At 49.0% G+C, this 24464-nt stretch overlaps 1 protein-coding gene across 3 annotated transcripts in view; it reads left to right on the top strand.

Moving 5' to 3' along the window:
• Positions 1-1924: 1924 nt before the first annotated feature.
• Positions 1925-24464, top strand: part of CHKA (choline kinase alpha) — a 61145-nt gene continuing 38605 nt past the window's right edge. Inside the window, exon 1 of one of the 3 annotated variants that reach the window (XM_080816950.1) lies at positions 1925-2465. In XM_080816950.1, the coding sequence (XP_080673076.1) occupies positions 2125-2465 (341 nt within the window). In that variant the 5' untranslated portion in view covers positions 1925-2124. Of the gene's footprint in view, positions 2466-3342; positions 3437-24464 lie in introns of those variants that run through there. The other 2 variants (XM_080816948.1, XM_080816949.1) reach the window with 2 other exon arrangements.

Genomic DNA, 24464 nt, shown 5'->3' on the forward strand with positions numbered 1-24464 from the left:
CTCGAGCACTAAGGGTGGGCTCTGGGCTCTGAGTGGCCAAGCCAAGGATGAGCTAATGAGAGCTACATTCAGGACTTAGTTTGGCTGCTGGGGAGGGAAGTGTTCTGTCCTCTGGGAAGTCATACCCTTCACACAAAGGAGCCAGGATGCCTGCCCTTGTCTCTCATCTTAGCCACGGGACCTCAGCTGCGGCAGGCAGTCTCTGCAGGACTCAGTCTTCACATCTATACATGGAAGCAATAATATATAAAACTTCTCCAAAACCTTTAATAAGGCACCCTTTTCCTCCCGCAGGGAACTGCCATCCCATAAAGGAGTCTGTGGGTTCTAACAGTCCAAACCAGCAGGTGCCAGAGTTATTTCAAACGACAGGGACCCAACGCTTACTTCTAGTGCCTTTTTCTCCTCGCCAGGTTTCTGGCATTCCTGAGATTACTAGGTGGCTGCCAGGGGATAGTGGGACAAAAGGTCTGTCACCTGGGCAGGCCAGGGACAGGGCCCCACCTCCTTACCAGGGTTATTTTTAGACAAAGTCCTTGACTACCTTATCTAAATGGCCCGACTGGAGACCTTGACTTTTTAGCTCTTCAAACATCCAATGGGACTCCCACCCTGGCTTCCTCCTAAAGCTACTCCAGCATACGCCTCCCCCTCCCACCCAGCTGTCCTGTCAAAAGCCCCCTTTCATTATAACGCTTTTGTCCAATAAGCCCATTTTTTTTTCCCCCCTCGGAGCAAGTTGAGCCAAGTACACACTGTCTAAAAAAGAGATTTTTGCTGTGGGCAGAGGGAAATCCCGCACAGAAGCCATTTTCTGTAATCCAGGCGCTTAATTTCCTAAGCGGCCTGGGAAACCTCTTGTCCCAGCTCATGTCCCATAAAATAGGATCTGTGATTTTTATACTTATCTGTAACCCACTTCCAGAAAGGATCGGGACGGCGGGGTCAAAGAGGAGTGAGGGACACCGGACTGTGTGGCCAATGGGAGCAGGGCGGTCGTCCCCCTCGGTGGGCAAAGGTGCGTTAGTCACGGTCACGGGGCTGCCTCCTGCGCGGGGGCGGGTGGGGCGCGCCCACAGAGCCAGCAGTCGCAGGTCGTTCACCTTTGGTCAGGGTGCCGCGCGGCGGTGGCGGCCCCGTGGCGGGATGCGGCCCCGCTGGCCGGGAGGCTCTGGGCCCCGGCGTCCTCAGCACCACGGACAGGGAAACTGAGGCCGCCCGAGGCCTCAGAGGGCGCGGTCACCTGTGCGGCCTCGAACCAGTCGCCTCCGCCCTCTCTCGGGCCCCGGTTTCCGACTCTGGGATCGTAACTCCTCCGGCTCTGGGATGGACGGAGCGTGGTCGCGCCTCCCGAGCAGCTCAGCCGCCGCGGGGAAATGTTATAAAAATACAGCCCCGGAGCTGCGGAAGGAGGTGCCTCGCCCCAAGGTCGTGCGGGAAGAGAAGCCCGCGTCCAGGCACCAGCTTCCTGCCTGCCCCGTGCCAGGCCCCGGCCTCTGATGTCCTGGGGCCCCCGGGGGTCCAAGCAAGCTTTCGGCTGGCAAAGCCAAGCCCTAGATGCTCGAGGCTCGGGGGCCGCCCCCGCTCGACCCGCGCAGCGCTCTAGAGGGGCCCCGCGCACCCCTCGCTGCCTTCCAACCCCGCGACCCCCGGCTCCGGCCGGACGCCCCGCCCCCCGAGCCGGCCCCGCCCCTCAGGCCCCGCCCCCGCCCGGCAGCGCCCGGGGCGGGGGGCGGTGCCGCAGCCAATAGGAAGGTGGCGTGGCGAGGGCGGTGGCGGTTGTGATGCGCCGGGCCGGCGGGCGGCAGCCAATCCGCGGCGAGCTCGAGGGCGGGCTGTGACGCGAGCGGCGCTCCTCGTGCGGCGGCGGTATAGGAGCGAGCGCCGCGGCGAGCAGGGCCAGCCGAGCGCCGCCGCCGCCGCTGCCCGCCGCCCGCTCCCTCCGCGCCGCCGCCCCACGTCCGCCCGGCGCGCCCCAACCGCCGCGCCCGCGCCCGGCCGGCCCGTCCGCGAGCCGCCGAGCCGCCTCCGCGCCCGGCCTCCGTGAGGGGGGCGCCCGGCCGGACCCTGAGCCTCGCTCTCTCGCGCTGCGGCCGCCCGCGCCTCCTCGGCCGCCTGCCCGGCATGAAGACCAAGTTCTGCAACGGGGGCGAGGCGGAGCCCTCGCCGCTCGGGCTGCTGCTGAGCTGCGGCGGCGGCAGCACGGCCCCGGCGCCCGGCGCGGGGCAGCAGCGCGACGCCGCCAGCGACCGCGAGCCCAAGCAGCTGGGCGGCCCGCAGCCGCCGCTCGCGCTGCCGCCGCCGCCGCCGCCGCCGCTGCCGCTGCCCCCGCCGCCGCCGCCGCCGCCGGCCGACGAGCAGCCCGAACCTCGGACGCGGCGCCGGGCCTATCTGTGGTGCAAGGAGTTCCTGCCCGGGGCCTGGCGCGGCCTTCGCGAGGACCAGTTCCACATCAGTGTCATCAGGTCGGTGGCGGCGCCGCGCCGGGGTGGGCGCGGGGAGCCGCTACCCGGTCAGGTGACGCTGGCCGGGCGGGGGCGGGGCCGGGGGCGGGGCCTGCGGGCCGTGCTGGGGGGGCCGGAGACCCCCTCCCGCGCCGCGCGAGGTCCCGGCGGGTTCCGCGGCAGGGGCCCGCGGCCTCCCAGGACCTTCCAGAAGACGCTGCGGGACAGAAGAGCGGCTGCGGGGGAAAACGGGTCTCCTGCGGGCAGAACAATGCCGTGGGCTCCGCGAGTGCGTTTTGTCCAGAAGCTTTAAAATTTGGGAAGTCCCTTCGCGGTCTGAGGGCCTTCGGTGCGGAGGGCTGTCGTGATTGGCTTCACAAAGAGAGTCACCTCGTAACTTTGCTTCTCGCTCCTCGAGTCCGTGGTTTGCTTTTCTCCCCGCTCTGAAAGAGTCGTTTGTTCGTGGCCGGGGGTGACATTTGCTCATCCCGGGCAGCTCTGTCCAGCCCTAGGGGTGTGTTAGGAGGTGTGGCTCCAAAAGTTAGCACCGTGGGGGGGGGGGGGGGAGAAAGATTTTCCCTCTCTTCTTTTCCTTTCCCTTTTTTTTTTTAAGCTAAAAATATTTAGTCAAATTTGAAAGACGAATGTGTGCGCGTCTTCAGACTGAGCAGGAAAAGACTGCCGGGGTTTCTGTTGCTCTGCGCCCCGAGATAACCATTTCACAGTGTGTGTGTGTCCTTCCACTTAGACCTTTAGAAATGCGGTTCTTTCTCTGCTGCTTTTCTCTTAACTGGTTGGCCAGGTTGAGCGGCGTGTCTAGACACTGGCTGGCTGCCACTGATAATCCCCAAATCCAGCTGGGGTCATTCGATTCCTCTTCCGTGCCCAGTCTCCCAGCAGAGCTGCAGATGCGGCAGAATACCGGAGCCTCACTTCCTTGTTGTGCCGCGGACCCCTCGTGCAGATTTGCTCTGAGCAGTGAGCGTCAGAAGGTAGGGATCAGAAACAGGTGTTCGGGTAATCTCGCAACTGCCTGATGAATTTTTTTTTTTTTTTCGTGAAACTCTCCGAAACGATCACATTTAGTTAGGCCTGAAGATTCTCAGTCAAAAGAGTGATGGAGCGCATCCTAGGCGGTACCATGCGTCTGTAAGATGAAAAACCTGGAGGGGCTGGAGGTCAGTGGCTGTTTGCTGACCTAGGACGTCTCTGGTACCCCCCCCCCCCCCCCAGTGCTCTTGCCTGTTGCCTGTGAAGACGTTTGGACACCCTGGGATCGGGCCTTCAGACATTTTTCTGTGGTCCCTTTTGGGGGAGTGTCACTGGCCGGTTAAACCTTTGTGTTTTGCGCAAAACTGTCATTGTAAGAGTATTGAAGATGTGTTTTGTTTCTTTTCTCTAAGAATTAGTAGTCTTAAGAATGGTCTTGGAAGCTTTCCTTTTGGGTTTAGAGGACCCTTTAAAAGGACGCATGGTAAACATTGCCTCTTAGTTCTGTTCTCTGGAATGAAGTGTGGTTATGGGATCCATTTAATAGGGAGAAAAGAGGTGATTTAGGTCACGGGAAAGGGGGTGACGCCTAGCTTTTAAAAAGCAAAAGAGGCAGTTCAGAAGGGGGAGAAGGGCTCCCCTTGGTTGAAATCTAGTGACCCTCCACAGGCAGTTGCCTTTCCTGTGACTCCCGCTGTTAGGTGTTACTGACCTTCACGATCTCTCAGCGTTCGGCGGGGTGCTGGTCCGTCCCCAGCGGTTTGTCAGACCTCACCGCCTCCACTCAGTCCATCGAGTCTGTCTCATGTTTCACGCTTTTGCTCCTTCCCACCCTGGAATATGCTTTTAATGCTTTCCGTCTCTGAGTTGGTAACAGCAGCTGACCAGAGCCCCAGGACCGCTGCCCGCCCCCCCGCCCCTGACACCCCTCTTCTGCCTGCAGTGGTAGTTGAGGCCTGGTGAGCGGCTTTTGCCCCCACACCTGCTGTCTGTTCCCTGTGCTGTTCGTGAGGCCGGAGCCCAGGTCCGCGGCCTTGCTTAGACCCCGTCACGGGAGCTGTGGATGTCCTTGCGCTCTGGGTTCCCTCCTCTGAATTGTTCCTTGTCCTGCTATCAGGTATCCTCAGATGCTTTTTTTTCTTTGTTTTAAAGTTTACGTAACTCCTGTAACTGGAGAATAAAATCCAGACTTGTTTGCCTGCTTTATACTTGGGCCCCACCTCCCTTTCTAGAGTGGTTCCTTTTTGTTGCCGTAATTTAAAAATGCGCTTAAAAATGCGCCGCCCCCTCCCCCCCCCCTCCCGCCTTACCAGCAGTGAGGAGCCGTGAGCTCCTTTCAGCCTCTAGGCCTGTCTGTGCTCTTATGCTCTGCTTGGCAGCCTGGTGTCTGCTTTTAAACTTCCTCCTTTAGGGGCGCCTGGCTGGCTCAGTGGGTTAAAGCCTCTGCCTTCAGCTCAGGTCATGATCTCAGGGTCTTGGAATCAAGCCCCGAATCGGGTTCTCTGCTCAGCAGGGAGCCTGCTTCCTCCTCTCTCTCTCTCTCTCTCTGCCTGCCTCTGCCTACTTGTGATCTCTGTCTGCTAAATAAATAAATAAAAATCTTTAAAAAAATTATTAAAAAAAACCACTTCCTCCTTCAAGGCCCAGTTTAGAGAAAGGCAGAATTAATTTCTTATTTGTTTGTCTTTTCCATAGCCTTTCATATACATACACACCTTGACAGCAACAGCACCTACCACATTTTTGTGTTTTTTCTTTGCTTCTTCTGTAATTGAATTCCTAGAGGGCATTTCTTGTTCATCTTGTATCTCCTGCAGTGGAATAGTGCCTGACTTGTGGTAGGCACTGGATTTTAGCTTAAATTGACCTCTTCAGGGGGCCTGAGTGGCTCAGTGGGTTAAAGCCTCTGCCTTCGGCTCAGGTCATGATCTCGGGGTCCTGGGATCGAGCCCCGCATCGGGCTCTCTGCTCAGCGGGGAGCCTGCTCCCCCGACCCTCCTGCCTCTCTGCCTACTTGTGATCTCTCTGTCTGTCAAATAAATAAAATCTTTTAAAAAGAAATTGACCTCTTCACTATGATGACAGGTCTTTTAAAGATTTTATTTTATTTATTTATTTTTTATTTGACAGACAGAGATCACAAGTAGGCAGAGAGGCAGGCAGAGAGAGAGGAGGAAGCAGGCTCCCGGCTGAGCAGAGAACCCGAAGTGGGGCTCGATCCCAGGACCCTGAGATCATGACCTGAGCCAAAGGCAGATGCTTAACCCACTGAGCCACCCAGGTGCCCCATGACAGGTCTTTCTAATCAGACTATTGTTTGCCTGAGTCTCTCTAATCAGGGCTGGTATAGGGAAAGATTAGAATTATCATAACATTGGGGTGCCTGGGTGGCTCCTCGGTTAAGTGCCTAGCTCTTGATTTTGGCTCAGGTCGTGATCTCAGGGTCGTGAGATTGAGCCCTGCTTGGGGCTCTGCACTGGGTGTGGACTCTGCCCAAGATTCCCCCCTCCCCTCAAGCTTACTGTCTCTGTCTCTGTCTCTGTCTCTCTCAAAAAAAAAAAAAAAAAAAAGTAAGAAAGAAAAATTACTGCCCACACCCAGCCATCACAGCTGATGTGCAGGCCCATCAAGTCAGGGGTTTGTTATTATCACTCTCGTTGCTGGTTGGTAAGTCACAATCAGTTGTGACATGAAATTGCAGATCTTTGCAAGATTTCATGAAGTTTGATAGAAGAAATGTTTGAGAGCTGTTAAATTTCACACAAATCTGTTGATACGTTATATCCCCCGGACCCACTAATAGTTGAAAATAGATGGGGAAGAGGATACCCTATGCTCTCCCAAGTAGAATCATTTAGACATCAAAAAACCAAGAGAAGTCATTGAAAAGACTGGCCAAGTCCTCAGGTATATTTGCACAGTGACGCAGTAAAAGTCAAATAGGGAGTAAGTTGTGGTTTATGGTGTCATCACTATGTTTTTTGATAAAATTATGCCAAAATTCCCTACTTAATTTCCCTTTTATGTACACAGTTGAATTTTAACCTAAATTCTGTTGTATAAAACTTCCAGTTTCATTTTTCAAAATAAATAAAGTTTCATTTACATTTTGTTTTTACTATTTACTGCAAAAATTTGGTCCCTTAAGTAGCTTTACTTTTTTTCTTTAAGATTTTATTTATTTATTTGAGAGAAAGAGATAACGAGAGAGAGCTCAAGGAGCACCGAGAGGGAGAAGCAGGCTCCCTGCTGAGCCAGGAGCCTGATGTGGGCTTAGTCCCAGGACCCTGGGATCATGACCTGAGCTGAAGGCAGGCACTTAACTGCTTAACCGGCTGAGCCACCCAGGTGCCCTGCTAACTTTAAAAAATATTTTATTTATTTATTTATTTATTTATTTGAGAGAGGGAGTGAGAGCACTAATGGTGGGGAGGCGCAGAGGGAGAGGGAGAACCAGACTGCTGAGCAGGGAGCCCAGTGAGCACCCGGCTCGATCCCAGGACCCTGGGATCATGACCTGAGCAGAAGGCAGATGCTTAACTGACAGCCACCTGGGCGCCCCAAGTGGCCTTACTTTTTTTTTTTTTTTTTAAGATTTTATTTATTTTTTTGATAGAGAGGAAGATCACAAGTAGGCAGAGAGGCAAGCAGAGAGAGACCGGGAAGCAGGCTCCCTGCTGAGCAGAGAGCTCAATGTGGGGCTTGATCCTAGGACCCTGGGACCATGACCTGATCTGAAGGCAGAGGCTTGACCCACTGAGCCACCTGGGTGCCCCATGGCCTTACTTAAAAAAAAATAAATAAATACACTTGGGGCCCCTGGCTGGCTCAGTTGGTAGAGCATGTGATTCGAGCTCAGGGTTTCAGGGTCATGAGTTTGAGCCCCACATTAGTCATAGAGCTTACTTAGAAAAAATTAACAAACTTAATTTTTTTAGAGCAGTTTTAGGTTCATAGCCAAATTGACCAGAAAGTACAGAGAGTTCCCATATACCTCCCCCCACCCCCAACACACACACACACACACCAGAGTTGTACATTGGTTACAGTTGATGACCTATACTGATATCATTATCACTCAAAAGTCCCTAATTTGCACTAAGGTTCACTGTCAGTGTTGTACATTGAGTGGGTTTGGAAAAACGTATGGCACGAATCTACTATTACAGCACCCTGCGGAGTAGCCTCACTGCCCTAAAGGTCCTCTGTCCTCTGTCTGTCCCTCTCTCCACCCAACCCCTTTTCTCAAATGTCCTGTGATTGGAAGCATAAAGTATGTAGTCTTTTCAGATTGGCTTCTTTCCTTAATAGTGTTCATTTAAAAGTCTCCTTTGTGTCTTTTCATGGCTTACCATATCATGATCGTGGATTTCATTTTAGTGCTGAATAATGTGTCATCATTCAGATGGACCATGGTTTATCCATTTACCTACTGAAGGACATCTTGGTTGCTTCCAAGCAGTTATGACTAAAGCTGCTATAAATATCCATGTGCAGCCTTTTGTGTGGATGTAAGTTTTCAACTCTTTGGGTAAATATGAAAGTGTGCAGTAGCTGGCTTGTATGGCAAAGCATGTTTTGTTCTGTAAGACACAGCCAGTCTGTCTTCCAGAGCGGTTGCGCCGGCCTGCCTTCCCGCCAGCAGTGAGCCGGAGTTCACGGTGCTCTGCATCCTCGCCAGCATTTGGTGCCAGCATTCTGGATTTTGGCCACTCTGATAGGTGTGCACTGGTATCTCATTTTAATTTGCGATTCCCTAATGACATATGATGTGGAGAATCATCTTAGGTGCTTACGTGCCTTCTGTGTATCTTCTTTGGTGACGTGTGTTTAGATCTTTTGCTCATTTTTTAAGTCAAGTTGTCTATTTTCTTTTAAGTTTTTTTTTTTTAAATTTATTTGACAGCGAGAGAGGGAATACAAGCAGGGGGAGTGGGAGAGGAAGAATCAGGCTTCCCACTGAGTGGGGAGCCTAATGCAGGACTCGATCCCACGACCCTGAGTGGAAGGCGGATGTGTAACGACTGAGCCACCCAGGTGCACCGATGTCTATTTTCTTATTGTTGAGTTTTAAGAGTTCCTCATATCTTTGGGCTAATAGTCCTTTACCCAGTGTGTCTTTTGCAGATATTGTTTTTTCTTTTATTTATTTATTTAAGATTTTATTTATTTATTTGACAGAGATCACAAGTAGGCAGGGAGGCAGGCAGAGAGAGAGGAGGAAGCAGGCTCCCTGCCGAGCAGAGAGCCCGATGCGGGGCTCGATCCCAAGACCCTGAGATCATGACCTGAGCCGAAGGCAGAGGCTTTAACTGAGCCACCCAAGTGCCCCTTGTTTTTTCTTTTAAAGGTTTTATTTATTTGCCACAGAGAGAGAAGACAGCGTAAGAATACAAGCAGGGAGAGCGGCAGGCAGAGGGAGGAGCAGGCTCCCTGCTGAGCCTGATGCTGGCTGGATCCCAGGACCCTGGGATCATGAGCTGAGCTGAAGGCAGATGCTCAACTGACCGAGCCTCCCAGGCGTGCTTGCAGATATTTTCTTCCAGTTGGTGGTTGTCACCTTATTTTCTTGAATAGTGTCTTTGTGCAGAAGTTTTAAATTTTAATGAATTCCAGCTTCTCAATCATTTCTTTCACGGATTGTGCCTTTGGTGTTGTATCTAAGCTCTGACGGGGACCAGCAAGGTTGTTTGGATGACTTCCTGTTACAGTCTGGTTTGTAGTTGTGCATTTTACATTTAGGTCTAGGATCCATTTTGTGTTAACTTTTGTGAAGGATGTAAGGTCTGTGTCTAGATTTCTTTCTTTTTTTTAAAGTAGGCTCCATGCCCAGTGTGAAGGCCAGTGCAGGGCTTGAACTCACAACCTTGAGATCAAGATCTGAGCTACAATCAAAGTCCGACACTTTCGCAACTGAGCCACCCAGACATGCCCAGATTTCATTTTTTAACTGTGAATGTCTAGCCATTCCAGCACCATTTGTTAAGACTGTCCTTTATCGACTTGTTTTTGTTCTTTGTCAAGATCAGTGGACTGTATTTATGTGGATCTATTTCTGGGCTCTGCCCTCTGTTCAATCAATCTGTTTGCCCATTCTTTTTTTTTTTCCCCCCAAAGATTTCATTTATTTATTCAACATCCACAGAGACAGAGCACAAGCAGGGGGTGTGTGGCAGGCAGAGGGAGAGGGAGAAGCAGGCTCCCTGCTGAGCAGGGGGAACCCGACGTGGGACTGGATCCCAGGACCCTGGGATCACGACCTGAGCCGAAGGCAGTAGCTTAACCAACTGAGTCACCCTGGTGCCCCCGTTTGCCCATTTTTTTTGCCAGTGCCACACTGTCCTGAGTACTGTAGCGTTGTAGTAAGTCTTGAAGTCACGTAGTGTCAGTCCTGACTTTGTTCTCCTTTAATACTGAGTTGGTTATTCTGGGTGTTTTATCTCTCCATATAAACTCCAGAGTCAGTCTGTCAATACTGATAAAACAACGCTAGGATTTTGATTAGGATTGTGTTGGATCTATACATCAAATAGGGAAAAACTAGCATCTTGTCGATATACTGAGTCTTCTATCCACGGACATGGACTATCTCTCCATTTTATTTAGTTATTCTTTGATATCCTTCATAGGAGTTTTGTATTTTTCCTCCTATGGATCTTGTACATATTTTATTACATTTACACCTAAATGTTTCATTTTTTGGTTGCCGATGTACGTGGTAATGTGTTTTCAATTTTAATTTCTCCTTGTTCATTGCTGGTATATGGGAAAGTGAAAGTGATTGACTTTTTTTTTTTTTTTTCTTTTAAGAGAGGGTGGGGAGGGACAGAGGGAGTGGGAGAGAGAAATCTTAAGCAGCCTCCATGCCCAGCGTGGAGCCCAATACAGGACTTAATTTCACAACCCAGAGATATGACCGGAGCCGAAATCGAGAGTTGGACTCTTAACCAACTGAGCTACCCAGGTGCCCCATGATTGACTTTTATATGTTAATTTTTTTCTTTTTAAGATTCCATTTATTTGAGAGAGAGAGAATGAGAGAGAGCATGAGAAGGGAGAGCATCAGAGGGAGAAGCAGACTCCCCGTCAAGCAGGGAGCCCGATGTGGGACTTGATCCCAGGATTCCAGGATCATGACCTGAGCTAAAGGCAGTCACTTAACCAACTGAGCCACCTGGTGTCCGTATATGTTAACTTTTATATGACTTTTATATCCTGTAACCTTGCTATAATTCTTAATTAGTTCCTGGATTTTATTCTCAGTCTGGTCTCTTGGCTTGTCTAGCTACTGATGCCGTGTTCTCCTTACGGGCTTTTCCCTACAGCACAGCCCCACACCCTTCCACTCTCTCACCATCCTCTATCACCCGGTGGAGAATCTTGTTCTGCCCTTGGACAGCCCTTGTCTTTAGCTTTTCATTAGTCTGTTTTGCATCTACAATGAAGTTGTACTCTCCTTGTCTTTTATACATGTATGTATATAAGCAGGCTCTATACCCAGTGTGGGGCTTGAACTCACAACCCTGTGATCAAGCATGGCATTCTCGGGGCGCCTGGGTGGCTCAGTTTGTTAAATGTCTTAACTCTTGCTTTCCGCTCAGGTCATGATCTTGGGGTCATGGGATCAAGCCCCGCATTGGGCTCTGCGCTCAGTTCGGGGTCTGCTTGGGATTCTCTCGCTCTGGCCTTCCCCTCATGCACGTGTACTCTCTTTGTAAAGAAAAATGAATAAATAAAATCTTAAAAAAAAAAAAAGAGTTGCATTCTCTACCAAGCGAGCCTGCCAGGTGCCCCCCCATGCCCTTTATTACATATTTACACATCTCACTGTGGCCAGTACTGTTTTCTGCTGAGTGTCCCAGTAGCCCGGGGACTTACAATGAAACAGTTTAAAAAAAAAAAAAAAAGTGAGGCCTGGGAGGTCCGTGTGAGCGGGGCCTTGCGGGGGGCACTTTATGGAGGAAGTGGCAGCAGCCCCTGTGCTCTGACAGACGGAAGACCCTCCCGCGTGACAGAGCGGCCAGAGGCGTGCTGCCTTCCAGGGGTGCTCAGAATAGTGACTTGGGAGCGGAATTGTAGGAACCTGTTCTGAGGAACACTCGGTAGCGCCCGGACACAGTTTTGATTGTCACGATGGGGTGGTGGCACTGCCGGCCTCCAGTGGGTGGAGGGAAGGGGTACTGCTCACCGTCCTACAGTTCAAAGGACAGCTCCTGCTCTAACTGCAACAAAGAATCCTCCGGCCCCGCGTGTCGGCCGTGCGGAGCTGGAGCAACCCTGGGACTAGGGGACCAGAGACCAGCTTCCTCTCCGGCCGGCGCAGGCCCGCGCGTGCGCTTTTGCTTCCAGTTGCTGCTGCTGAGTCGCTGACACGACCTCGTGTGATCATCAGAACCCCCGCATTAGATGCTGCTGCATTATTTGATGGTGAGAAGGCAGGCTCAGATGGCATCAAGTCAACGGCCCAGGGCCACGCAGGTGTCTGCAGGAGCCTGCCGTTCACCAAGGTCAAAGGCTCTTCCCTTAACTCTGCCTCCGGGCTTGGGGTTAAGGCACCTGTTTCTGATCACCACACACTGATGGTGTCATTTCACTGAGTTGGCTCCCTGCCCTCAACCTGAACCACGGTTGTTTCAAGTTGAGTTTTAGATGGTTAAAAGAGATTTTGCAAATATCTGCCCACCCCCCCGCCACTTCATTTGTGCTCCAAATTCATCGGCTGTTTTGATATGTCACTGTTCTATTTTCTGTGTATCCAGTCCTTGGACTTGTGGATCTTTTTCATGTTGAGAGAGTGGTTATGTTTGATCCCCGGCCCCCCCCCCCGTGTCATCTGATTTTTAGAGAAAGTGAAGTTGGGGGGGGGTTGCTGTAAGCCTCAGGGAGCTGGAGTCCTTCGTGCTGGGCCTGATACCATGTAACTGGCGGCCAGTCTGCCGAGCTGTCAGGGGCTCCTTTAGTTTTCAGCAGAATACAGCTGGCTTGTTGCAGACCAGATAACCTCACAGCTTGGTTTAGCAGATGAAAATGTTTGTTAAAGATTTTCCTGGAGCAGGTGGATTCTTGGGTTTATCATTCTCTGAGCATTGAGCTGATGCACCTACATGTGGGTCTTTCTAAATGATGAAAAATACATGGATGTTGTAGGGAATGAATGGGTAAGCAAAGTGTCACACTTACATGGACCACTAGGTGATCTTAAAAAAGGAGATTCTGATACCTTCTACAGCACGGGTAAACCTCGAGGACTAATGCTAAGTGAAATAATTGCAAGTCACAAAAAGCCGTAACTGTATGATTTGACTTCTGTGAGATCTGCAGATTCATAGAGACAGAGTAGACTAGGGTGGCCGAGGGCTGGGGGAGGGGAGAGTGGAGAGTTAGTGCTTAATGGGCACAGTTTCAGTTTTGCAAGATAAAAAGAGTTCTGGAGGGGCGTCTGGGTGGCTCAGTGGGTTAAGCCTCTGCCTTCGGCTCAGACCCTGATCTCCGGGTCCTGGGATCGAGCCCTGCATCAGGCTTCCTGCTCAGAGGCCAGTGTGCTTCTCCCTCTGCCTGCTGCTCCCCCTGCTTGTGCTCTCTCTCTCACTCTCTGTCAAATAAATAAAATCTTAAAAAAAAAAGTATTTTCTGGGGGCACCTGGGTGTCTCAGTGGGTTAAAGCTTTTGCCTTTGGCTCAGGTCGTGATCCCAGGGTCCTGGGATTGAGCCCCGCATCAGGCTCTCTGCTTGGCAGGGAGCCTGCTTCCCCTTCTCTCTCTGTCTGCCTCTCTGCCTGCTTGTGATCTCTGTTTGTCAAATAAATAGTAAAATCTTAAAAAAAAAAGTACTTTTCGGGGGGTCCTGGCTGGCTCAGTTGGTTGGGTGTCTGCCTTTGGCTCGGGTCATGATCCTTGATCCTAGGGTTCTGGGATTGAGCCCCAAATCGGTCTCCCTGCTTAGTGGGGAGCCTGCTTCTCCCTCTCCCTCTCCCTGCTGCGCCTCCTGCTTGTGCTCTCTGTCAAATAAATAAATAAAATCTTAAAGTATTTTCCGTAGGAAAAATGCTTGAGAACATTGAAGCCACTTCTAGACGCCAATGTAGAGACTAGCTCAGAAGCTCTCTCCTGTATGTTTGCCTTTAACTTGTAGTTAAAACTTGTTCTTCAGCCAAATCACCGGCTACTACTTCACCACAAACCGCGTACTTGAATGTCAGTGTGACACGCACAAGTGCCCAAGATCTATACTGTGTGTGCCAGCTTCCTGATGCCGATGTGTGCAGGCCGGTCACATCTACTGGACTACTCAGCTTTCTTCCTGGGGCTGAGAAGGTTTGATGATCTCATCGCCTCCGTTTGGCTGCCTTTTGCACACAGAGTGTATTTACAAGCTATGTGAACTTTTCAGAGCAACCAGAATTGACTGACAGTTTTCATGGCCAACAGCTGATGGTAGTATTTGATGTTTTTGGTAAGGTGGGTGGAAAGTCTGGAAGGTTTTCTGAAGTGATCGTTGTTTCCTCTGTATGTGCTCTGGAACCAAGAGGACAGCTCGCTCCTGCTGCTTTATGGCTGGAGAAGGATCGAGGAGTATACGGGCACTTGTGCTATCCCACCTGACAGGCTGGATGGTAGGAAGCCGAGGGGCCGTGGGGTAGCTTTTCCAACTTCGCTTTCTCTCTTTCTGGTTGGATCACTTCAAATGACTTGTTATCGGTGTTTCAGTGGGGAGCACTTCTGCCACCTCTGGCCGCCCAGGCGAAGTACAGCTGTGTCCTAAATAGTGATGACCCGCCCCTGAAGTCAGGGATACTGTCTCATATGCCTCGTAGTGGGGAAATGCCCTTTTTCCTTCTCCCTCCTTGAAAATCTCCACATTGCTGTGAAGTCTGGAAGTTGTACTTAATGGTTACGTGTCAGAGTCACCCGTTTGAATTATGATGACCTAGTAGCAGTTGGAGAGGATTGATTTATTTTGCACTTTGCGGGTTTTGAGTTTTTTGTGGATTTACCCTGGATGTCAGTAACATGTAAATTTCCCTGAGCTGCTTTACTGTCTAACACAGTAGAGTCCTGTGGGAGAGGAGGGTGCTGCAGGATCTGGGACAGTGGAGCTCATGCAGAGAAAGGCAAGTTGGAGGAGAAAAAAAAAAATCGGGCACTTTCTCTGCAGCTGAAGTTCAGTTGGAAAATTCACCAAGAAGTAAGTTAGTCCTTATTATTATAGATTGATAATGGATAAGAAAAGTCCTGGAGTATTATCTGTTTGTGACTTGAGGCAGGGAATTTACAGTAAAAGCTCAATTAACTGGGTCCCAACTTCCTGAAAATTTTCCTTATTCTTTTTTTTTTTTAACCACTCCCGTGTCCATAAAATCAAATAAAGGGTGAGATTTGTGCTTATCAAACTGGCATGCCCGTACTCAAGCCACAGTGCGGTCTTACAGATCTGCCCAGAGAGCTAATTGTATTAGTGGCTTCAGAGAGTAGTTCGTATTTGCCAGTTTGTTTATTAAAACAGAAAACTGGTATATTATGGAATAGAAGAGAAGACACCACCTGGGTAGATACATGAACTCTTGAGTTTAGATTTTTGACAAGAATATTTGTTAATCTCTAATTGTCTTGTCTTAGTTAGGATGATAATTCATAGCTACTTGATGATTAATCAAGGAGTTCGCTCAAGTGAGCCCCCTCCCTTCCTGAGCGTTGCTTTTATTGGTGAAGTGATTCCAGAAGACATTCGGAAAAAACAAAGGCTATTTTTGCTCGTTTTGTTTAAAATTTTTTTGAGGGGCACCCGCCTGGCTCAGTCGGTTGAGTGACTCTTGGTTTTGGCACAGGTCGTGAGCTCTGGTGGTGAGATGAAGCCCTGCGGTCAGGTTCCCTGCTGGGCATTGGAATGGGCTTGAGGGTCTCCCTCTCCTGCTGCTGCTGCTGCTTGTGCTCTCCCTCTAAAACAAATCCTTAAAAGGAAGAAATAAGGAAGGAAGGAAGGAAGGAACCCAGGCAGACATACATCCTGTTATTGTCCAGGACCAGGTGACATTTGTGTGCCTCAAGGATAGGGTCACGTGGAGGGGGTTGAGGATCTTCCAGGTGTCTCTGACCTTTTCAGGGACCCCATGTGACTAAGGAGAACTGCAGACAATACGGTGTATGAGTTGCCCCTTGCCCATTTGCGGATCGTGAGGGAAGAAGCTTGGGTTTCGGGAAGGTGAGTATTATCAGCGAGGAGGCAATTCATGCCTGAAGTCATGCTCATACTTTGGCTACTTTCTCCTGCCGGGGTGCTGTTGAAAATGCCATCTCTTCTGAGTTTTCCTGTCTGGTTCCCGTCGTTTTCCTGCCTTTGCATTTGGCCTTCCAGCTCAGTGGTGGAATTTAGGGTGCTGCATTAAAGAGCACTGTGCAGGGGCACCGGGGGGGCTCAGTCGGTTAAGCATCTGCCTTTGGCTCAGGTCATGATTCCAGGATCCTGGGATCGAGCCTCCTGTGCGGCTGCCTGCTCAGTGGGCAATCTGCTTCTCCCTCTCCCTCGGCCCCTGCCAATGCTCTCTCTCGCTTGCTCTCTCTCAAATAAATAAATAAAATCTTACGAAAAACAACAGCAACATTGTGGAAGCCCTTCTGTGTGGAGATGGCCATGGCTGTTAAAGCATAAATAAAAACTTCGAAAAGCCAAGAGAGTCTGAGCAGAATGGAAACGAGTCTATAGGAGGAGGGCAAAGGGCAAGAGAGACGCGTGTTGGCCGAGCTCCCCTCTCGGGACTTTGAAGTGTTTCTCTCGACAGTTTTTGTAATGTCTTGGGTGCCAGGACTGTGGGACCCTGGCAATGACAGGGGAGGAGGAGAAGAGAAGGTGGTGGGTTTTGTGTGTGAGAGCCTTCTCTTACTGGCCTCGAAGTTGAAGGGAGGGAGGAAAAGTGGCAAAAAGATGGGAAGGAAAAAAAAGAACCTGATCAGGACCAGAGGAAGGGGCCCCTGGTAGCAGTGGTGGGGGGAGAAGCTCCGCGTCCAAGTGGAGTGAGAAAGGGTGTGCGAAGCTGGGAACGTAGTGCAGCCCTGCAGAAGTCTCCTGAAACTGGGTGACTTTTCTCATTCCAAAGCTCTTAGTGATGTTTCTTTCTCCAGATCCTAAAACCTGAGGAGTCTTTTTCTGTGGATTTGATGGCTCTTAGGATCTAACAGTTTCCCTAGAAGTATTTGATGGTTAGGAGCAGATTTTAATCAAATGACTATCGCCATGAATAAGACACAGAGGTTTAATGTTAAGAGGTTGGTTCAGATAAATCCATGAATGTTCGATGTGCAGTTAACTACCTAAGGCAGAGTGGTTATCAGGTTCAAAAAGAAAATTAACAGCTTTATTGAGAAAACATGAAGTTCACCCTTTTAAATTCAGTTCAGTGATTTTTAGTTTTTTTATAGGGTTCTACAGTAATCACTGCCATCTTTTCAGAACATTTTCATCACGTCAGAAATAAATCCTTTCCCATTAGCAGTGTCTCCCCGTGCTCCCCGCGACCAGTAATCCGGCTCATGTCTTCTGGACATATCACGTAGAGAGAAGCACACAATGTGTGTGGACTTTGGTGACCACTTCCTTTAACTTAGTATGTTTTCAAGGTTTATTTGTGTCATAGCACATACGGTACTTTGTTCCTCTTTATGGTTGAGTAATACTCCATTCTGTGATATACCACAGTTGATGGACATTTGAGCTTTTCCATGTTGTGGCTATTACGGACGTTTGTGTACAGTGTTTGTGAGGACATCGTCCAGTTCTTTCGGGTGTATGTCTAGGAGTGGAACTGGTGGGTCACGTGGTCACTTGATGTTTATCCTTTTGAAGCTGTCACTGATCTTTTGAAGCCTCTGTCACAGAGAATCTCTGTGGACCCCGGCAGATTTCCCCCATTATGATTGAGGAGATACTGGAAAAGGTTGTCACTGCTTTGACCCTACTGTGGTCTTTATCAGCACTGTGATTTCCTTTGCTACCAATCAACTTGGTGCATTGCCAGCTGATTTTTTTTTTTAAGATTTTATTTATTTATTTGACAGACAGAGATTTTAAGTAGGTGGAGAGGCAGGCAGTGGGAGACAGGAGGAAGCAGGCTCCCTCCTGAGCAGAGAGCCCGATGCGGGACTCGATCCCAGGACCCTGACATCATGACCTGAGCCGAAGGCAGAGGCTTTAACCCACTGAGACATCCAGGCACCCCATCTTTAAAAAAACTTTTAAGGGGTGCCTGGGTGGCTCAGTGGGCTAAGCCTTTGCCTTCGGCTCAGGTCATGATCTCAGGGTCCTGGGATCGAGCCCCACATCGGGCGCTCTGCTCGGCAGGGAGCCTGCTTCCTCCTCTCTCTGTCTTTGCCTGCCTCTCTGCCTACTTGTGATCTCTGTCTGTCAAATAAATAAATAAAATCTTTTTTAAAAAACCTCTAAGATTTATTAATTTATTTGGGAGAAAGTGTGCAGAGTGAGAGAGAGCACAAGCGGGGGTGGGAGGGGCAGAGGGGAAAGGGAAAAGCAGGCTCCCTCATTGAGCTCCCATGGGGCTCAGTCCAAGGACCTTGGGATCATGACCTGAGCCAAAGGAAGATGCTTAACCAACTAAGCCACCCAGGTGCCCCAGATTCTGATCTTTAGATCAGAATTTTGGAACCTTCTATGATCTGTGTATTTGGGTTGTGTGCTGAAGCATTAGAGTATTTTTTGTGATACGTGTGTTTGTAATGGAATAGTTGACATATAAGAGAATTAATGATCCTGTATGTTTTGGAACATTCTGGTTCGTATTTGACCTTATGGAACTTGTTGTCAGTTAGGCTTCTATATGAGGAAGACCTTGCATGGTAAGAAGGCATAATTGATATGTCTTGCCATAAGGAACTTTGAAGAGGAAGTAGCGTCAAATACCAGATTTTAGTGTTATATGGAATGGTTTTTGTTTTGAAATGATTTTGTGGAATTTTCCCAAGGTCCTCTTTAATCATGTCGATCAGTATGGTTGCCTACTATGACACAGCGTCTTTGACCCATTTCTGGGCCAACTGAAATTTTAGATTATCTGCTATTTTACATTTTCCAATTTGATCTTCTCTTCTCAGTGTTAGTGCAGTTAATTGTTTGGCTTTATGAAGAGGGTGATAGAATGACGCTTACCAGTTTTGGAGTTATGCAGCATGGAGCCACTGATGCATGTCACCAAGAAGTCTTTTTTTTTTTTCTTAAGATTTTATTTATTTATTTGACAGACAGGGAGATCACAAGTAGGCAGAGAGCCAGGCAGAGAGAGAGAGAGAGAGAAGCAGGCTCCCTACTGAGCAGAGAGCCTGATGTGGGGCTCGATCCCAGGACCCTGAGATCATGACCCAAGCCGAAGGTAGAGACTTAACCCACTGAGCCACCCAGGCGCCCCATCTTTTTTTTTTTTTTTTTTTAAGATTTTATTTGTTTGAGACAAAGAAGTGTGCATGAGCAGGGGGAGGGGCAGAGGGAGACGCGGACTCCGTGCTGAGCAGAGAGACTGATGTGGGATCCAGGATCCCGGGATCATGACCTAAGCCGAAGCCAGCTGAGCCACCCAAGATGCAGCCCCCAAGAAATCATTTGAATAAAGCTAACTCTCAACATGTTTTGTAATTTATTTTGATAAATGCATTTTTTCTGTATTAATGTACCTATAAATATTTCCAGTGCATCAGTTTTTTAACTTAAAATATTTCATGGCCTTTAGACTTAAAAAAAATTTTAGTTATCTCAAGTAGCAATTTGATTCTCCTTTTTATTTATTAATTTTTAAAGATTTATTTTAGAGAGACAGAATGTGTGTGCATAAATGGGGAGAGGGAGAGAGAGAGAGAGGGAAAGCAGACTCTCTACTGAGTGGGGAGCCCAATGGGCTCAATCCCACATCCCCAAGACCATGACCCAAGCTGAAACCAAGAGTCAGATTCTCAACTGACTGACCCACTGGGGTGCCCTGCAGTTTGGTATTTTTAAAAATCATATTTTGATCTATCAAGTTTTCATTGTTAAATAAGTGAGACAAGAATATGAAATAGGGAGTGCCTGGACTGCTCAGTTGGTTAAACGTCTGACTCTTGGTTTTAGCCCAGATCGTGATCTCATGGTTGGGAGATCAAGCCCCGTGTCAGGCTCCTCACTCAGTGGGGAGTCTGCTTGAGAGTCCCTCTTCCTCTGTCCCCCCACTTGCATTCTCTATCTCTCTCTTAAATACGTAAGTCTTAAGAAAAATAAGAAAAAAATACGGGAGGGGAGTTCTGATGTGCTGATAGGCAAACAGTGAGTGGTGTGGCTTGGTTGTAGGACACTTTGGCAATGGGTAGCAAGAATTTTAAAATGTTAGTGCCCTTTGACCCAGAAAAACCAACTGTAACTGAAGGGTCTCATCAGACTGTGCATAAAGGTTGACGTACAGGTGTACATACTGTAGAGTTATGGATGGAAGTTAAAAGTTTTGGAAAAGCCACAGTGGACCATTGGCTAAACCATGCTTAGTCTTTAAGATGAAATTGTGTGTGTGATTAAAAATTGAGTTTTTAGGGGCACCTGGTGGCTCAGTGGGTTAAAGCCTCTGCCTTTGGCTTGGGTCGTGATCCCAGGGTCCTGGGATCGAGCCCCACATTGGGCTCTCTGCTCAGTGGGGAGCCTGCTTCTCCCTCTCCCTCTGCCTGCCTCTCTGCCTACTTGTGATCTCTGTCAAATAAATAAATAAATAAATAGATAAAATATTTTTAAAAAATTGAGTTTTTAATGCTGAATTGATGGAAAATGCTTGTACTATAAATGGAAAAGGAAGTTATGGAGTAATACATTCAGGAAGATCCCAATTTTAATAACAAGAAAGAAGTAGGAAAAGAGGTGCTTAGGAAAATGACAACCAAAAAACCCAGAATGCTAGGGGCCCCTGGCCGGCTGGGTCTGTAGAACATGCGGCTCTTGATCTCCGGGTCAAGAGTTCAAGCCCCAGCTTGGGCGTGGAGTCTGCTTAAAGAAAAAAGAAACAAAACCACCCAGAATGAACAAAAGTGGTTATGTTCAAATGACAGAATTTGGGTAACTTGTTACATCTTTTGTTTTGGGGGTCTTTAAGATCCATAATAACATGATTTTTTGGAACATGAATTCCGAGATTTGAAAGGCAAAACCATTTACTACACGTTACAAGCAGCCTACTTTCGTTGCTCCAGTAGAACTGATAAAACTTAGCTGAGTCCCTAACAGCACACCCAAGTCCCCTGAGTTCTTTGTTGCTCGTGGTGGATACGGACACTAAAGTGACAGAAGCAGCAGTGCGCTCCTCTGCTACTGTGTGGCTTTCTTCTCCCTGAAATGACTTGCTCCAGCGTAGAAACCCATTAGCCCTAGTTCTTCAGCTTGGGGGTGGTTCTTTACTGTGTTATTGGATGGTTTTTCTTTGGATACCCAGAGAAGCTGGAAGGATTATCTTGATACCTGATTAACGCCTGGGGAGCAGCAAGCTCTTCGTGGTGCTCGTGGCTCCCCTGGCTGGGCGCTGGGTCCTGCGCCGGCTGCTGACATGTGCTAAGTGGGAAATACACGTGTTTGTTTCATTTTATTTGCTCTTCTGCTTCCTGGAGTATCTCTTGTCTCCTGCGTTCCACTAGGACTCGTGTGTTTCTTACAAAGCTGTTGCGGCGCTCGTTTGAAATCCTTGAGCGTTCCTGGGGTTTTACTTGGGAGAAGATCGTGACAAATTGTGGTCAGTGGGGCCCTTGCAGTTTTGCTTCCGCTTCCGGGTCTATCTTCCCAACGGGTCTTATTCCTAGTCGTGTTGTTTGGCTCATGGGTAACTCCATTTTTCTAGGTGGTTTCTCACAGCTTGGGTCATCTGGGATAATGACCTTGTTTTTCGTTTATCTTGCTTGTCACTAGGAAATAACCGGCAGTTTACTTCCTCCCGCTTCGGCCTGTTGAGCAACAGGGGCTGCAGATAATTCGAGAGATGAAGGGTTTCCAGGTTGTGAGCTGGTTTCTGGCGGAGCTGGCCCGCCTGCCTTCCCTAGGAGCCCGGGATTAAACTTTGAATGGAGTTACACAACTTAGAACAGTAGCTCATCTGTTTCTCTCGCTGCTGACCGAACCCTCAAGAGTGTGTGACAGGAAGGAAAACGAGGGCTTTTAACTGATGGGATGCCTGTCCTGTCGCCTGGTAGCCGGGAGCCCGTGTGGCAGGGCACTTCTGATAAGCCACGCACTAGAGGCGTTGCCCTGAGTTGAGAAGAAGGGTCAAGGCTGCTCTCATCCTCTTCCCTCCATACTGTCCCTGTGCTTCAAGGCTCGCTTGGGGGAAAACCAGAGCCTGGGGTTCCCAGGTCTCTCTGTTCCTCCCTCGCGGGGGTAGATAGCTGATTTGCATTTTGGGAAAAGAGATCGTTACTCTTGCGAAGATTCCCAGGTCCTCATGGTTGCCTTTAAGTAAGCTGTTGACGAAGTTCTTAAGTAGGACTTTTGCTCACATCTGGGAAACCCAGTTTCTGTAGAAGCACATTCGAGTTTTTCATTGGCCAAGAAAAATCGTTACATATGGAAAAAAGTCTTTTTTCTTTTTTCTTTTTATTTATTTTTAAAAAAAGATTATTTATTTATTTATTTGGCAGGCAGAGATCACAGGTAGGCAGAGAGGCAGGTAGGGGCCGGTGGGGGGGCGGTGGCGGGGGGCGGGGGAAGCAGGCTCCCCGCTGAGCAGAGAGCCTGATGCGGGGCTCAATCCCAGGACCCTGAGATCATGACCCGAGTCGAAGGCAGAGGCTTAACCAACCCACTGAGCCACCCCGGCGCCCCGGTTTTTCTTTTTTAAAAAGTGCTTTATTGAGATATGGTTCACATACCATATAATTCATCTATTTAAATAAAGTGTGTGTATCTGGTGGGTTTTAGTATATTCATAGGTATGGGCAGCTGTCATCTCACAATCAATTTTAGAACATTTTTCTTATCTCAGAAGGGAACCCTGGCCCCCAGCCCTGTTCGGCCCAGTCTTGGGCACTCACTGATCTGCTTTCTGCCTGAGTTATTTCCTTGTTCTGAACATTTCACATGAATGGGATCGCAGAATACGTGACTGGGTTTCTTTCACTGAGCATAATGTTGTAGCACGTGTCAGTACTTCATTCCTTTTTAAAAGTCATTGTGGTAAAATGTACATAGCCTGAAATTTACCATTTTTAACCATTTTTAAAGTATTGTCCAGTGGATTAAAGGCGTTCACTCTGTTGTGCAACCCTCAGCACCATCTCAGGAATGCTTCCATCTTCCTGGTCTGAAACTCTGTCCTCGTGAAACACCAAGTCGTGTCCGTGTCCCGTCCCCCCCCCACCCCGCCAGCGCTGTCCTTTGACATTCATGAGTTGAGACTGTGTTTTTAGTTTACTGGAATGTGCTATATCCTTTGGGTGTGCAGCCCTGCTGACATCTTAATTTTAGCCACGGAAGACCTGTTTCCTGGAGTCTGAACTCCAGAACCGTTAGATAAATTCACGTTTGGTTTTTTTTTTTTTTTAAGTTTATTTATTTAAGTAATCTCTACACCCAACATGGGGCTTGAACTCATGACCCTGAAATCAAGAGCTGCACGTTCCATCAGCGGAGCCAGCCTGACACCCCAAAGTCGTGTTGTTTTGAGCTGTGAAACTTGTGGTCCTGTGTTACAGCCATCCCAGGAGACCAAGAACTCTGTTGTGTGCACATTTGTACACATTCATCCTGTTACTGTCTGGCTCCCATAGCACCTACTATGTGCTTAGCCCAGCACGGCGCTGTCCTGCCCTGTCTCGTGTCCTCATCTGTACATGGGAGGCCGTATCAGCATCCAGCCTGTTGGACTGTGGAAGGGGGACCTGAGCTAACCTGTTGAACACTGCAGCCTAGGGAACTCGTATTTATTTACCTATTTATTTAAAAGATTTTATTTATTTATTTGACAGAGACACAGTAAGAGAGGGAACACAAGCAGGGCAAGTGGGAAAGGGAGAAGCAGGGAGCCTGATGCGGGGCTCGATCCCAGGACCTTGGGATCATGACCCGAGCTGAAGGCAGATGCTTAATGACAGAGCCACCTAGGCGCCCCTCAGGGAGCTCTTAAAATGACTAAAGAGGGGGCCTTCGATGGCTCTATCGAATCAATCTGATCCGATTTTGGCTTAGGTCACAATCTTAGGGTGGTGGGATGGAGCCCTGCGTCGGGCTCCACACAGGTTCTCTCTCTCCCTCCTTCTCTCAAGAAAAAAAAAAAAAAAAGAAAGAAAGATTCCCTCTCCCTCTGCCCCTCCACCCACTCAAGAAAAAGAAAATGACTAAAGAAAGTGCAGCTCTTTTACAGAGGGGTGAATTTGAGGCCCAGAGAGGTTTAGTGATATGCCCAAGATCACACAGCTAGTAAGTGGCAGTACTGGGATTTGAATCCCTGGCCCTGAAGCCAGTGGTCTTTCTTGTAGCATGGTGCTTTCCCCCAGGACTGTCTCTTAGGGAGCTTACAGTCTAATTAATCAGGGAGCCAAGCCTAGTCCACCATACCTATAAGACAGACATAACAGGTGGGAGTTTGGAGAAAAGAGACAGCAGTGCTGCTGGTTATCGTCGTCTTCAGAATATCTTTACTGAGCACCCACCATTTGGCGTTACTGGGCCTTGAGAATTGTATTGAGACCTTACCCCTGTCTTCAAGGAGTTAGCAGGGGAGGGCGAAAGCTTCTTGCAAAGGTTGGACTTTGAACCTGGTCGTAAACTCTAGGTAGTTTTTAGGTAGCAGAGAAGGGTGAGGAGGGGTTTGCAGATCAGGAGAGCACCAGCGAGGGGATTGTGATAAGCTGTATCCCTTAGTACTAGATTGAGCTGCTTATAGCGAAAGCCCTAGAGTCACGGTGGCTTCAACAACACAGAAATTCGTTTCCCTCTTGTGTTAAAGTGTCTCACGGAGACAGGCTGGGCGGGTGTGGCAGCTCCCTGGGCTCGATGGAGATGTGGGCTCCTTTCAGCTAACGCTCAGCCATTCCT

The sequence above is a fragment of the Martes martes genome (genome assembly GCF_963455335.1).
Source record: "Martes martes genome assembly, chromosome: 10".
In the NCBI taxonomy this organism is placed as follows: Eukaryota; Metazoa; Chordata; class Mammalia; order Carnivora; family Mustelidae; genus Martes; species Martes martes.